The sequence below is a fragment of the Cervus elaphus genome, chromosome 9 (assembly GCF_910594005.1).
Source record: "Cervus elaphus chromosome 9, mCerEla1.1, whole genome shotgun sequence".
In the NCBI taxonomy this organism is placed as follows: domain Eukaryota; kingdom Metazoa; phylum Chordata; class Mammalia; order Artiodactyla; family Cervidae; genus Cervus; species Cervus elaphus.
The window spans coordinates 101,208,148-101,221,260 of NC_057823.1; the positions used below are offsets into that span (position 1 = coordinate 101,208,148).

General features: G+C 38.2%; 2 protein-coding genes across 13 annotated transcripts in view; one reads left to right on the forward strand and one right to left on the reverse strand.

Moving 5' to 3' along the window:
* Nucleotides 1-755, reverse strand: part of GIN1 (gypsy retrotransposon integrase 1) — a 30,177-nt gene extending 29,422 nt beyond the window's left edge. For 2 of the 3 annotated variants that reach the window (XM_043913734.1, XM_043913733.1), the window contains exon 1: nt 665-724. The gene's annotated coding sequence lies outside the window, so the exon portion shown is untranslated. Of the gene's footprint in view, nt 1-664 lie in introns of all 3 variants that reach the window. The other variant, XM_043913732.1, reaches the window with a different exon arrangement.
* Nucleotides 670-13,113, forward strand: part of PPIP5K2 (diphosphoinositol pentakisphosphate kinase 2) — a 77,092-nt gene continuing 64,648 nt past the window's right edge. For all 10 annotated transcript variants that reach the window (XM_043913731.1, XM_043913722.1, XM_043913724.1 and 7 more), the window contains exons 1-3: nt 670-1,139; nt 8,449-8,834; nt 11,568-11,763. In XM_043913731.1, coding sequence (XP_043769666.1) covers nt 8,721-8,834; nt 11,568-11,763 — 310 coding nt within the window. In that variant the 5' untranslated portion in view covers nt 670-1,139; nt 8,449-8,720. The remainder of the gene's footprint in view (nt 1,140-8,448; nt 8,835-11,567; nt 11,764-13,113) is intronic.

Here is a 13,113-nt window from a genome sequence, read left to right on the forward strand (position 1 = left end):
TTTTCTTTCAAAACAAAAGGACAAGATTCTCCTGTAAGCTCGCATTGCTCTCCCCGCACAGATTTTTGATCTGGGGCAAAAATGGGAAATGCCCGATGAAACTACAACCAGGATAAAGTAAGGGGGGCGGGAGGGGAAGAAAATCCTTTCCTCTCGGACAAATGCGACACTCAAACTTCCGAGTTTGCTCCCAGTTTCAGGTGCCACTTTGAGCATTTCCAGGGCGTTCTGGTTACCTGTTAACTAATTCTTACGGGCAAGGTCCAGCTAAATTTAGCGTAAGCAAGAAAATGACCTGTTAAGTAAAACTCAGGGTCCAATCTGGTTATTTTTCTACTCTTTGTCCCTGGTAAAACATTAAATGAAACCAGTGAATACTCCTGTTAAGTGAAAATACTTATTACTTAATTCCTTCAATAATTTTATCTTGGGTAGGCACCTCCCGCAGCCCGACAACGGAACTCGCCCCTCGCGGCTCGGCGGGCGCCGGCAATGTAACGCCCCAAACAGGGCCCTCCCGCCCCAAGGGCGCCTGCGCAATCTCCACAAAGCCAATTAAACCCTTCTTTAAATTGCTTGCCTCTCCTGGCTTTGAAATTAGTCAGGTCACGCCTCATTTTAAAACGATCAGCAGCTGTGAGAGCACACTAAAACGACCACTCACCGAAGTGGTCCAAAAGGCTACCGTCAAGATTTAAGCTTCCTCTCGCGACTTATGTGGTGCTGCCGGAAGCGGAACTATTCGTGTGGTTGTTCACAAGGGGCGTGTTTCTGCCGGGGAGGCGGGGAGGGTGTCTCGGAGCCGCGGTCAGAAAAGGTTAGGCGGGGATCGGCGGGCTCTTGCCGGAAGTCGTTCCGCCCGGGGAGGTTTCTGTGTGAGACCGGGAGCGGGAGGGGAAGAGGCGTGACCGGGCTTCGGGAGGTGCGGTAGTACCTTTGGTACCTCTTTGTGGGCCCTTCAGCAGCTGCTGAGGAGAGAAGACCCACGTTCCCGCTAGCAGCTGGAGTCTTCTTCGACGGGCACCTCCATCCTGCCCGCACCCCAACCCCCGCTCCCCCGGGATTAAGGGGGGGAAATGGAGTCCCTGAATGGACTCGGACATCTCCTGCAGTTCGCGTGACGACCGCAGCCGTGGCAGGTGCGGGGGGCTGGGGGGGGGCCCCGAGAACTGAGGAGAATCGAGATGCGGAGCCTAGTCCCCAGCGTTTGGCAGGGCAGCTGTTTCAAAGCTCTGGCTGCCGCTCCTCCGCGGCGCGTGTGGCCAGAGAGAAAGGCGGCCCGGGTGTGGCGGAGTGGCCGTCACAGCCTGGAAGGGATCCTTCGGCGTCTACATTTCTCCTCCTCCATTCCTTCCCTCTTCCCTTTCTGGGCTTTGAAGTAACGGAGGTCTCACCTCAGCTCGAAAGGCACTAGCGAGGCGCTGGCGGTTTCGTTCCCCTAGAGTCGGCAGTCTCGAGTTTGGGGAGGGCAGGTAGAGAACGGCTGCTTTCCTTTTCCCTCCTCAGTCTTCGCCCGTCTGCCCCTCGCCTGCTCCCTCCACCCCGCTTGAGGACACCCACAGCCGCGTCCTCCGCGGAGGAGGCTGCGGGGCCCTGTCGCGCCGAACCGGTTGGGAGAGGGTGGCGTCCCCGCGCGCTGCCGAGGGAGAAGGGGTGAGGCTGGGGACCGCCGGGGCCCCGGACCAGGCTCTCCGCGGCTTCCTGGCGCCTGCGACCTTTGCAGCCCTGTGCAGAACGCCAGCCTCGGCGTCCGCGTGCGGGCAAGCCTCGCTCTGGAAATAGGAAGCTCTCCTTGCTGACTTTAGCTCTGCAGTGGGACAGGGTTTTGCTTCGCTGCTGAAAATTCCGCGTGAAAAATAAAAGGTTTGGTTTCAAGCAAATTAAAAAATAGCTGCCGTTCACTGAGTTCTTGTGTGTCCCAAGTGCTTTACGTCTTGTCTTCTGTACTTCTCTGAACGATTCCAAGAGGTGAATTAGACTGTTATTCTCATTTGACAGAGGTAGGAACTGAGGCTCATCTCTAAGCCTCACTTCATTTGCCCTAGTAAATTTTTGCTGTTAGTAAATGTTCGAACCTGTATTGAAAAGCCGGCTTTTCAGACTTCACCTATCTGAATATTTTAAACTATTAACATTACCTTTGTCCTACCAGTATGCGTCATGGCTTCCAGTTTTCTTTACTAAGGTTTTCAGTAGCTGAAAGTATTGCTAAGAAAAATATTTGAGATTTCTGCTTGTGTCTAACGACCTACACAAGCTGTCTTCATGGAGCTTTACTATTCTGAGGCAGAATAAATAATTCAGAAGCCAAGATAATTTACATGGCCTTGTTTAAAGCAAGTGATTAAATGGTTGGGCAGAAGGTGCAGGTTGTATAATCAAAGCTTGCTATTGCAAGGTTTAAACTCCTGACTTGCAGGGTAGTTGTTGTGAGGGTATTAAATTTAGCAATTGGTGGAACACTTACTCCTCACCCAAATAAATGCTATGTAAAAGTACTGGGAATTTATAGATGACATCTTTGTTCTCTAAAAGCATCCATTCAACTACATTTGAGTAGTGTTATAGAACCATTAATTTTCTTATGTGGAAATGATATTGTGGTTATGTAAGAGCATGCCCTTGTTTTTAGGAGATGTATACAAAAGTATTTAGAGGTGACATGTATTCATGTCTACAACTTAGATGGTAGAGCCGTTGTTGAGTCCAGTGGTGGGTATATAGGAGTTTATAGTAAGCTGTTCTTTCAATTTCTCTGAATATTTGAAAATTTTCACAATAGAAAGTTGGGGAGGAAAACCATAACTCTAGTGGAAACATTAAGATAGATCCAGAATGCTGTGGAGCATAAAGGATGGGAGAGGGTACTGATGTGTATTTGAGGGTTGGCAGAGGTGTGACTTTCAGGCTCTTAGTTCAGTGGTTTAACAAGCCTTCCAAGTGATTGCAACGCAATATAGAGTTTGAGAACCAATGCTTTGAGTGTGGATACTTCAGTAGCATGTACTAATTTCAAATTTAGAAATCAGCCTTAAGAGGTATGTGTGTTTTGCACAAATAAACAGATTACCAAATCTGGCTGTACATTGATTTGCTAAAATATAGATTATCTGGTTAAGAAATGCTGCTACAGAAGATTTGTGGTAGGTATAGTAACTTCAGTTTTTACAGATATTCCCAGGTAATTCTAATGTAGCCAGTCCTTTATGGGACTATTACTATAGAAAGAATCTTAAAAATGGGAAAGGCTCAACTCTGATATTTGTATAATATAATGTCTTTAATGTCTTTAAAGTCAAACAGTTACATGTTTTGGAATTTATGACAGGATGTAGGTTGATTGAAAGGCTCTATAATGCGGAAAGGCATATGCTATATTTGGTTCATCAGGGATTCAGGTGAAATAGCAATTCATTTAGAATGTCTTGGATCTCCTGTCATGCCCATGAGATTTCATTTTGTGCTTCAGTGTACATTCCACTTGGGTAGGGGGAACAAAAAATAGATTTATTTCATACTTTTAGCTTTATAAGTATTTATTAAGTGTGGGTAATGCTGTGATAAGGACTGTGGAGTCCTGGTTTTGCCTTTAAGTGTTTATGATGGTCTTTGGACCTGGATTTGATTTGTTTTTACAGCTCTTATTGATTGTGTGATTACAGTTGAATTTCTTGAACTTTCTATGCTTCATGTCCTCATTTATAATGATGGACATTTATGTACTGCAAGCATTTATCAAATGAGGAAAATAATCCTAGGATTGCTGAGAATAATCGCAAAATCACAAAGTCACAACTACTTCCCAACTTTCTTGTTAGAGCATGCATAGAAAATGATAGTGTTTGTGCAGTGTTTCCAGGAGAAACTGTAGAGAGCAGTGTTGGAGGTAACTGGCCAGGGGATTCTGGGTTCCAAAAATGCTGAGACAATTTTTTTGGCATATGCTTAAAGTATTGATTCATGGTGAGGCTATGTGTTGGGAGGCTCTGGGTTAACAAATTACTTGCCAGGTAGCAGTGTTGAATAAATGTTCATTCTCTTGAAGCTTATCATGTTTTGAAGGGATATACGTAACCAAAACAATTAAGTAATGCCAAGGTTGCAGGTGACCAAAGGTCAAAGTGAATGATTCAGCGAAAAAATCTTGGAAATTGTTAAGGAAAGGTTTGTGGAGGAATATTTGTTAGGTACTTGATGTTTGATGTGCCAAGCATCAAGAAGACAAGACTCTGCTTCATCACTTCTGTTTTTTATCAGATCATCAGATTTCCTATAATAATAGCATGCTCTCATAAGGAGCAAACACATGTTTTGCTTACTATGTGCTTCCATTGTTCTACACTCCCCCTTCTTTTTTTGAGTTGTACACTGGTTCTCAAACTCAGCTGCACATTAGATTCTGAGGAGCCATAAAAGTACCTGGGCCCTTCTCCCAAATGTTTTGATTAAATTGGTATGGAATATTGCCTGAGCAATGGGATATAAGACCTTTTAAAATATAACTTAATCTGTAAAATGACTTGAAAGATAGATACAATTTACTGAGGCTCTGAGAGGTTAATTAACTTGCTCAAGGTCACACAGCTACTGGAATTAAGATTCACCATCAAGTCTTTTTGGCTCCAGAATCCACACTTTTAACCACTAGCCTGTTCAGTCCATTTCTGGTATTTGTAAGTATCATTCATATATCAAAAGAGAAACAAAAAAGAAGGCCTTTGCCTACCTTTATAGCAAAGCCCTCCTAAAAAATTGTCAGTATACCTTGCCTCTACTTCTCCCATTCTCTTAAATCCAGCCACATTTAATAAAATTGAAAACTCTCACTGTGGTTTCTCAGTCCTCTGTATGCATCCTAGTTACTTTTCCAACTTTATTTCCTGCCATTTTTTCTTGCTCTGCTCCAGCTGCAATGGTCTCCTTACTTTTCCTTGGTCATGGGAAATATGCCACATATTTATCAGTTTTAGGACCTTTATAGTTTGTTTCTTATCTGGAATGCTCTTATCATATAACTCCATGGCTGGTTTCCTCATTTAATTCATATTTCTACTCAGATATCACTATATTATTGAGGTCTTCCTAACATACATTTATTTGTTGATTTGTCTGTTGTCTCTCTCCAAATGAGTGAATGAGATTTTCAGACCTAAACTCATAATCAGATGGGGGACATACATTTATATACTTGAAGCAGTGTTGAAGACTGAAACAGAATTTAAGCGAAGAGAAGGGGACAGATAAATCATTAATTAATACTCTTGGAAGAAATGTACAGGATACACGTTTTTCTCCACAAGCATATTTCTACTCACACATAATACATGTATAAAGTAGCTCAAAAATTTGGGAAAATATATTGTAAAGGGACTAGTAGTAAATACAACCCAGTAATTCCATAACTAAGAACTACAGTCAGTAGTTCTGCCACTGGGTCATGGTATTATTTATCTCTAAAATTTCATTTTTATGCACTCTAGACTTTTCATGATGGACACTAATTAATTTTGAGGATTAATTTTAAATTCTGGCTGTAGAACAGGATTCTTATTGCTTTCATTAGAGTAGCTAAATTAGAAAAAGTACAATTTTAAAGTAATGCCATAAAGTGTGTACGTATATACATACTTGCATGCATACATGTATATATAAGTGAACATGCTTTTATATGTACTGATAAACAGCTCTCTCTGTTGCCTCCTTAGATGACTAGAGACCTTATAGCATATTTCTATTGTCCAGCTTTGTTGGTGCACTTACCACACTAAAACAGAAAATGTTAATTTACTTGGCTGTCTTCCTTCTAGACCTTAAGCTCCTTAAGAAAAAGGTTCATGTTTACTTTGTATTGCCACATCTAATACTGTACCTTCTCTATAATAGGTTAAAAGCTATTTGTTGAATAGATTTACATCCACAAATAATGGGCAATATTCATTCTGTTAGGTTTTCATGTTATGTTAGTAGGGAGCGTAGTTTATAGAGTGCCTGTGGAAACGAAAGTTTGAGTGCTTAATCTATACCAAACATTTACTTACTTTTCACAAAGGTACAGGGTTTTATGATACTCCCTTTTTCTATAGATGAAGAAACGGACTTAGAGAAACTAGCATAATCTGTTTGTCATTTAATGAAAGATTTAAATAGGTATATCTGACTCTAGAACACATGCCCTTTCTGTTAGTAAATATTAGACTAGTTTTAGATGGATAGGAGGAGTAAAAAAGTAAAAAGAAACCAAAGATGTTTGCCTTTTGATACAAAAGAAAACTGAGATCAACTCACCTCCAAGTTTTACAATTAGAAACTTTATTTTGTTCTTTTTCAGCACATATCTTTTATACGTAAAACAGTGCAAGGGAAATAGGAATAAAAAGCACTGATATATAAAGTGAATGATTTTGCTTTTATTCTTTAATCACAAACTTTAAAATTTCATAACAATGTAGTTACAATTTTAAAGGTGGATAAAGGCAAACCTGGCTAGGTAAACTAATTTTAATGTTTCATAGGGTATCACCAATTAAACTGGAATTAGACCTTTAGGAATAGGATTTTTGGCATTATGCTTTGCAATTCTAGCTAGCTTATCATTCAACTCTTAAGAATGTTTAATCCAGTAGTTTCTTTTTTTTTTTTTCCCCATTTATTTTTATTAGTTGGAGGCTAATTACTTTACAGTATTGTAGTGGTTTTTGCCATACATTGACATGAATCAGCCATGGATTTACATGTATTCCCCATCCCGATCCCCCCTCCCGCCTCCCTCCCCATCCCATCCCTCTGGGTCTTCCCAGTGCACCAGCCCTGAGCACTTGTCTCATGCATCCAATCTGGGCTGGTGATCTGTTTCACCCTTGATAGTATACTTGTTTCAATGCTGTTCTCTCAGAACATCCCACCCTCACCTTCTCCCACAGAGTCTAAAAGTCTGTTTTGTACGTCTGTGTCTCTTTTTCTGTTTTGCATATAGGGTTATCGTTACCATCTTTCTAAATTCCATATATATGCGTTAGTATACGGTTTCATCCATCTTATTAGAACTGATTCAAATGAATTCTTTTTAATGGCTGAGTAATATTCCATAGTGTATATGTACCACAACTTCCTTATCCGTTCATCTGCTGATGGGCATCTATCTAGCTTGCTTCTAATCCAGTAGTTTCATCTTGGTAGTTTTTAGTTTTAACATAACCAAGGAACCAAGTACATGTAAACAACTTTGCTAAGGAATATTTTGTGGTTATATCATTGTTATGATAGTTCTTAAACTGATGTTCATGGGCATCAGTTTTTGTGGAAAGGTTTGGATGCTCTGTCAATCACATACAGTTCCTTGCAGAATTTAGTGTACATGTGCTTTTTTTTCTGAGAAGATTCATAGATTTTAGTAGATTTGCCAAAGAGGTTTTTTTTAGGCTTTATTTTTTACTTTAAATTTTTATAAATTGAGGTATAGTTGACATATTATGTAAGTTAGGTCTTCCCCTGGACTCAGTGGTAAAGAATCCACCTGCCAGTGCAGGATACGAAGGTTTGATCCCTGTGTGAGAAGATTCTTTGGAGAAGGAAATGATAAACCACTCCAGTATCCTTCCCTGGGAAATCCCATGGACAGAGGAATCTGGTGGACTACAGTCAATGGGATCGCAGAAGAGTTGGACATGACTTAGTGATTAACCAACAATTATGTAAGTTCAGTTCAGTCGCTCAGTTATGTCCGACTCTTTGTGACCCCATGAACTGCAGCACGCCAGGCCTCCCTGTCTATCACCAACTCCCAGAATCCACCCAAGTATATGATACAGTGATTCACAATTTTTAAAGGTTATACTTCATTTATAGTTATTACACAGTATTGCAAAAGTGTTTTTGATGCTAAAAGTTGACGAGCTGCTTTTATAATGAAATCTTGTTTTCGTTCTAATATTGTTTTGTTGATTTATATGTGAGATCAAAATGCAGAATGGTTATGGTCCCCAAAAAAACCTGTTTGCAAATTGAACTTTTACAAATTGAAGCCTTTTAGAAATTGATATAATGTAATTTTAGATTGTTGTATAGTTGTCAGTCGCTTTTAAGCCTGCATTATATTTCATCTATTCTTTTCCATGCTCTTCAGATATTACTGAACTGTGTCCAGAGAGATGTGTCTTTTTATGATTTTGTTATAATTTGAGTAATTTTCTCTTAATTCATTAGACATTTTTAGACTTAAGGAATTTAGTGTAGTCTTTTTTTTTTAATCTTGTTATTATGTATCATCTTTGTCAGATATTCAAGATGTATATTGAAAATGAGAGTATAAATTTCTTAAATTTATGAGAGAAAATGTCTTTTCATTTGTAAATCAAGTTATTGGTAATAATTTTACAAATGTCAAAGTTATTTTTACTTGAGTGTTTTTGAAGTACAGTCTCCAAAATTACTTTTTTCATTGCCTTTTAGGTAAAAGGATTGCCACATCAACTCACCGAAGAAGTAACCTCACTATCTTTGTCTTTTAAACTGCATCAACAATGAAGTAATGATATCTGAGAACACATGAACACTTGCCAACTAACTGTCACCACACGTTCAAGTGATTGTATAAGCAGAAACAAGCTGCAACAGACCCATGTGTCAGTTAGTATAGAGAGAATGCTTTTTTCAGGTACTGTTTATGTAGAAACAGTTTTAGCATAGCACGTTTAAATTATATTTATGTCAATGAAATAAAAATGAGTGAAGCCCCCAGATTCTTTGTTGGACCCGAAGATACAGAAATAAACGCTGGAAATTATCGACACTTCTTCCACCATGCAGATGAAGATGAGGAGGAGGAAGATGAGTCTGTAAGTGTTTGTTTGAAGACCAGTAAGATTTTTACTGATCACTGTGAAGGGGAATTGATACCATTGTCTTAAACAAGGGAAGACTTTTTTTTTCCCCCCACATTGAATTTTGTTGGAAATTTTTAAACTGAAAAGACGTACTGTGTTTCATTAGTAACACTATTGACTCTATAGTGCTTCAGGAAGACGATTAGAGGTCACATTTCTAAGTTGTTTCATAATGACTATTTTAGTGTCTTTCAGTGATATGCCTAGTATAACACAGGGCTGGGGAGAAAAGGTGACAAGGAGAAAGAGTAATTAGGGCCGTAAATCAAAAGAGTTCCTTGTATGTAGAAGTACATAACAAATACATCAAGAATAAAGGACTTTAAAGGTCCTAAAGAAGACAGCTTAACCCGGTTCATTAAGTTTGCAATGTTGTCAACACAAGTGGTACTTATTTACCTGAAGATATCCCTATTTATTAACTATTCAGAAGTCTAAACTGCATAGCTAGTGGAAACTACCTCAAGTATCTATGGGAATTTGTACGTGTATATGTAAACCATACCAAATGTTTAATACACATTTATTATGTTTATTTTGCTATGGTTAGCTCAACATTTTTATTGCTCATCATTTTTGTCCCTTTACACATACAGAACTGATTTAAAATACAAACTTAAAATATGTTTTTCTTATATTCCCAATTGAAAAGATAATTTCATTTTAAAACAAAAACGTGTTATCCTTGATTTCAGTAGTAAAAATGTACTAAAAATAGTTATTAGATGACTTCAAATTTTGTCATAGTTATTTAAGAACAGCTTTCACGGTGCAGTGATATATTTGAAATGCAAAATCGGGCTGTCACCCATTTAAAATCCCACCCCACATCTCACCCCTAGGGAAAAAACAATGATTTTCAAACTTCATATCAGCTAAAACTTCTTCATCTCAAGTCTCATGTGAAAAAAGTCTACTCACTAAAAAATAAAAGCAGAGCTTCTCTGACTGACTTAGACAGGAAAGTACCATTGATTCTGCCTCTGCTACCCTTAGCTCTTTGTTAGGGTTCATCTGGGCACATTGAGAATAGCACTGATAAACCCCGTCCAGTCTTCCTCCATAGAAGGCCTTTTGCTTCTCCTGTGTCTAGAGCTGCACTTGTCTGTCTGCTGTCCACCTTTCATGTTGCAGCAGTACCAGATTGCTTCCCACATACTCCATCTGTCCTGTGCCTCTTTGCTAGTGTGAGTGCTCCTTGACCTCTATGAAATGTCCCTCCTTTTTGGATACCTTGTGAATGATTTGTTATTCTTCAAACCTCAGATTTCCTGTTGTTCATTCTTTCCCCTCTCCTTGGCTCTTTTTCCCTTGAGGAACTTGAATGTTTTTGCATCAGTAGTACTTCCATACTTTGACGTCTGTACTTCTGTTATCATTAGGAACTGTATTACTGTGTTCCCTGTTAGATTCAAAGTGCTTGAAGACAGGTAGTTTCTATATATGTAACTCTTAGTGTTTAGCATAGTTCTTGGAATACTGGTATTAATTAAATAGAGTTCACATTGGTGGTGCATAGTTACTTCTGAGGAACTTGATTTGGTTCATTTGACCAATAGGTTGAGGAAATGATATGTTGTAGATTGTTTTTAAGATATCAAAGATGTTAGGCTGAGTACTCTTGTTGTCTGGGGAAGTCTACATTAGGAACATCATAATGAGTTGTGTCAAGGCTTTTGATCAGGAAAGAATTGAAGAACATAAAACTGAATGATCGGAGAGTGAAAGCAGATCCTAGGGAGGTTAGAATTTACAATCTTTGGTAACATCAAATCCAGTACCAATTTTGAACTCTAAATTTCATATGAGTGAGAAGAGGCAATAAAGAAACACTGCTAAGCATGAAGAGCAGTTCGGGTGTTGTCCAGGGTTACTTTCAGATTTATAATAAGAGTCTAGTGAAACACTTCTGAGCCCGGATTATAATGTCATATGAAATACAGAAGAGAGAAGAACTGAAATGGAAAACTGGACACTGCTTTATATTTGATAAAGCTCAAAGTATCTGAATGCAAAGACCTTAGGATGAATCTTGAATAATTATAGAACTTCATAAGTTGTTTCTGTACTCTGCATTTTAAATTTCAGGCTGAATCACGGCGTTTGAGCTGTAGCAATGAGCTGTAGCATTTTGCCAGAGATGAGCAACACTGTAAACTAGGAATGTTGAGTGTGAAGATTGGGGTGTCAAGAGCATAGACACCTCTGTTTAGCACTGTGGCTTTCTCTAAAATTTCCTTTTAAGTTTTCATTGGTGATCAACATACATTCAAACTCAATCTACAAAAGTAGTTTAACTCTGCATAGCTTTGTAATGAGAACGTCTTATTTTAGGGAAGAGAGTTCTTTATCTCTCTCCCATTGTCCTTTTTATTTTAGGCCTTATTTGCTCTTTTTTGGTGTGAAGAAGACAAATAAATGCCTGAGCCAGTTAAGGAAGTATTTAAGTTTGAAAGCTGAATGAAAATTGTAGTGGTGTTCTGAAACTCAAAAAAATTTTTTCCAGACCTTTGTATAAACCTATTTTTTGTCACAACAGTATAATCTTGAAAAATGTCTGTTTGGTTAATTTGTCACTTCTGTTGATTCATTGCATGCTTTATCTACTCCTGAGAGAGATTTAAGATAGCTGTACTTTGGAGATGTTATCAAGTCAACCTTATTTTTGTTTTCTTTTTGTTTTAGCCTCCAGAAAGGCAGATTGTGGTTGGAATATGTTCCATGGCAAAGAAATCCAAATCCAAACCGATGAAGGAAATTCTCGAACGGATCTCCTTATTTAAATATATCACAGTAGTAGTATTTGAAGAGGATGTTATTTTGAATGAACCAGTGGAAAACTGGCCTTTGTGTGATTGTCTTATTTCTTTTCATTCTAAAGGTATTAAAAAAAACAGGGAGGTAAACCTCTTCATTTTCTCTGACTATAAAACTAGTAGATAAAATAGAAATGTAAAATTAAACTCACCTAGTCTCACAGATAAGTGATGTTAACATTTTGATATATTTTCAGTCTTTTTTCTGTGTTTATTTTTTACAAACACATTTAATGTTATAGTGTATATGTAATTTTATATTTAATTTTTAACCTAATTACATCAAGCAGTTTTCTCCTTTTAACTCATTTGTCAAAAAGCTAGTTTTCAATGGTATGATCATGTATCATCCTGCAGATATAATATATCATGCTTAACTAATATCCTGAAAGTAAGATGGTTTCCAGTTTTTTACTATTAAAAATAGGGCTGTGATGAACTTTTGAATGTTTATCTTTGCAACTCTTAAGTTTCTTGGAATAAATTATTGATTTTTGAGTATTATAAACCAATATGTTTTGCCATACAGAAAATGATCTATCATTCCTCCTATACTTATGCATACTTTATTTCTTAACAACATAATATTTGAATTTTTATTTTGTTTGCTGTTTTTTATAAATCACACTGAAATATCAGTTAAGCTTAAGTATTTACTTTGGGCTTCCCTGGTGGCTCTGATGGTAAAGAATCTGCCTGCAATGCCAGATACCTGGGTTCGATCCCTGGGTTGGGAAGAAACCCTGGAGAAGGGAATGGCAACCCACTTTAGTACTCTGGCCTGGAGAATCCCATGGACAGAGGAGCCTGGTGGGCTACAGTCCATGGGGTTGCAGAGTCAGACAAAGTGCACTAATCAAAAGTTATTAAGTGTATATCTGAAAATTTATAACCGAAGAATCTGAATTTTCACTTAGAACTCTAAAATACTTGCACTCAGTTATATAATAAATGTGTTCACAGTAAATCATTTTTGTTAGCAAACTATGTGGCCTCCAACTGTGTTAAAGTCTCGCTGTAGTTAGGAATTTAAAAAGCATCACCTTTAGCAATAAGGGGATGCAGCAGGTCAAAACTGTATTCCCATAGATGAGATATGTATATTGATTTTCATCATTTCATGGAGAAGACAAAACCCTGCTCTTCTTTACAGACTGAAGATACTCATTTCAGAGAATCTTAAAAGTTTGCTTAACCTGGAGGATAAGGTGTTCTTCCCTTACCATCACATGGTTCTTCATATTTATTAAGTAAAAGTTAGTTATTTACTTATAAAATCTAGCTACTACCTAAGGTCATATCCCATATGCTGTCTCTTTAACAGCAGCCAAAGCAGGATAATGACTATATAGGGGTTTCTTATTTCCTGAATTCTGTTGGAAGGCTTCAAACCATAGACATTGTGATATCTTTAC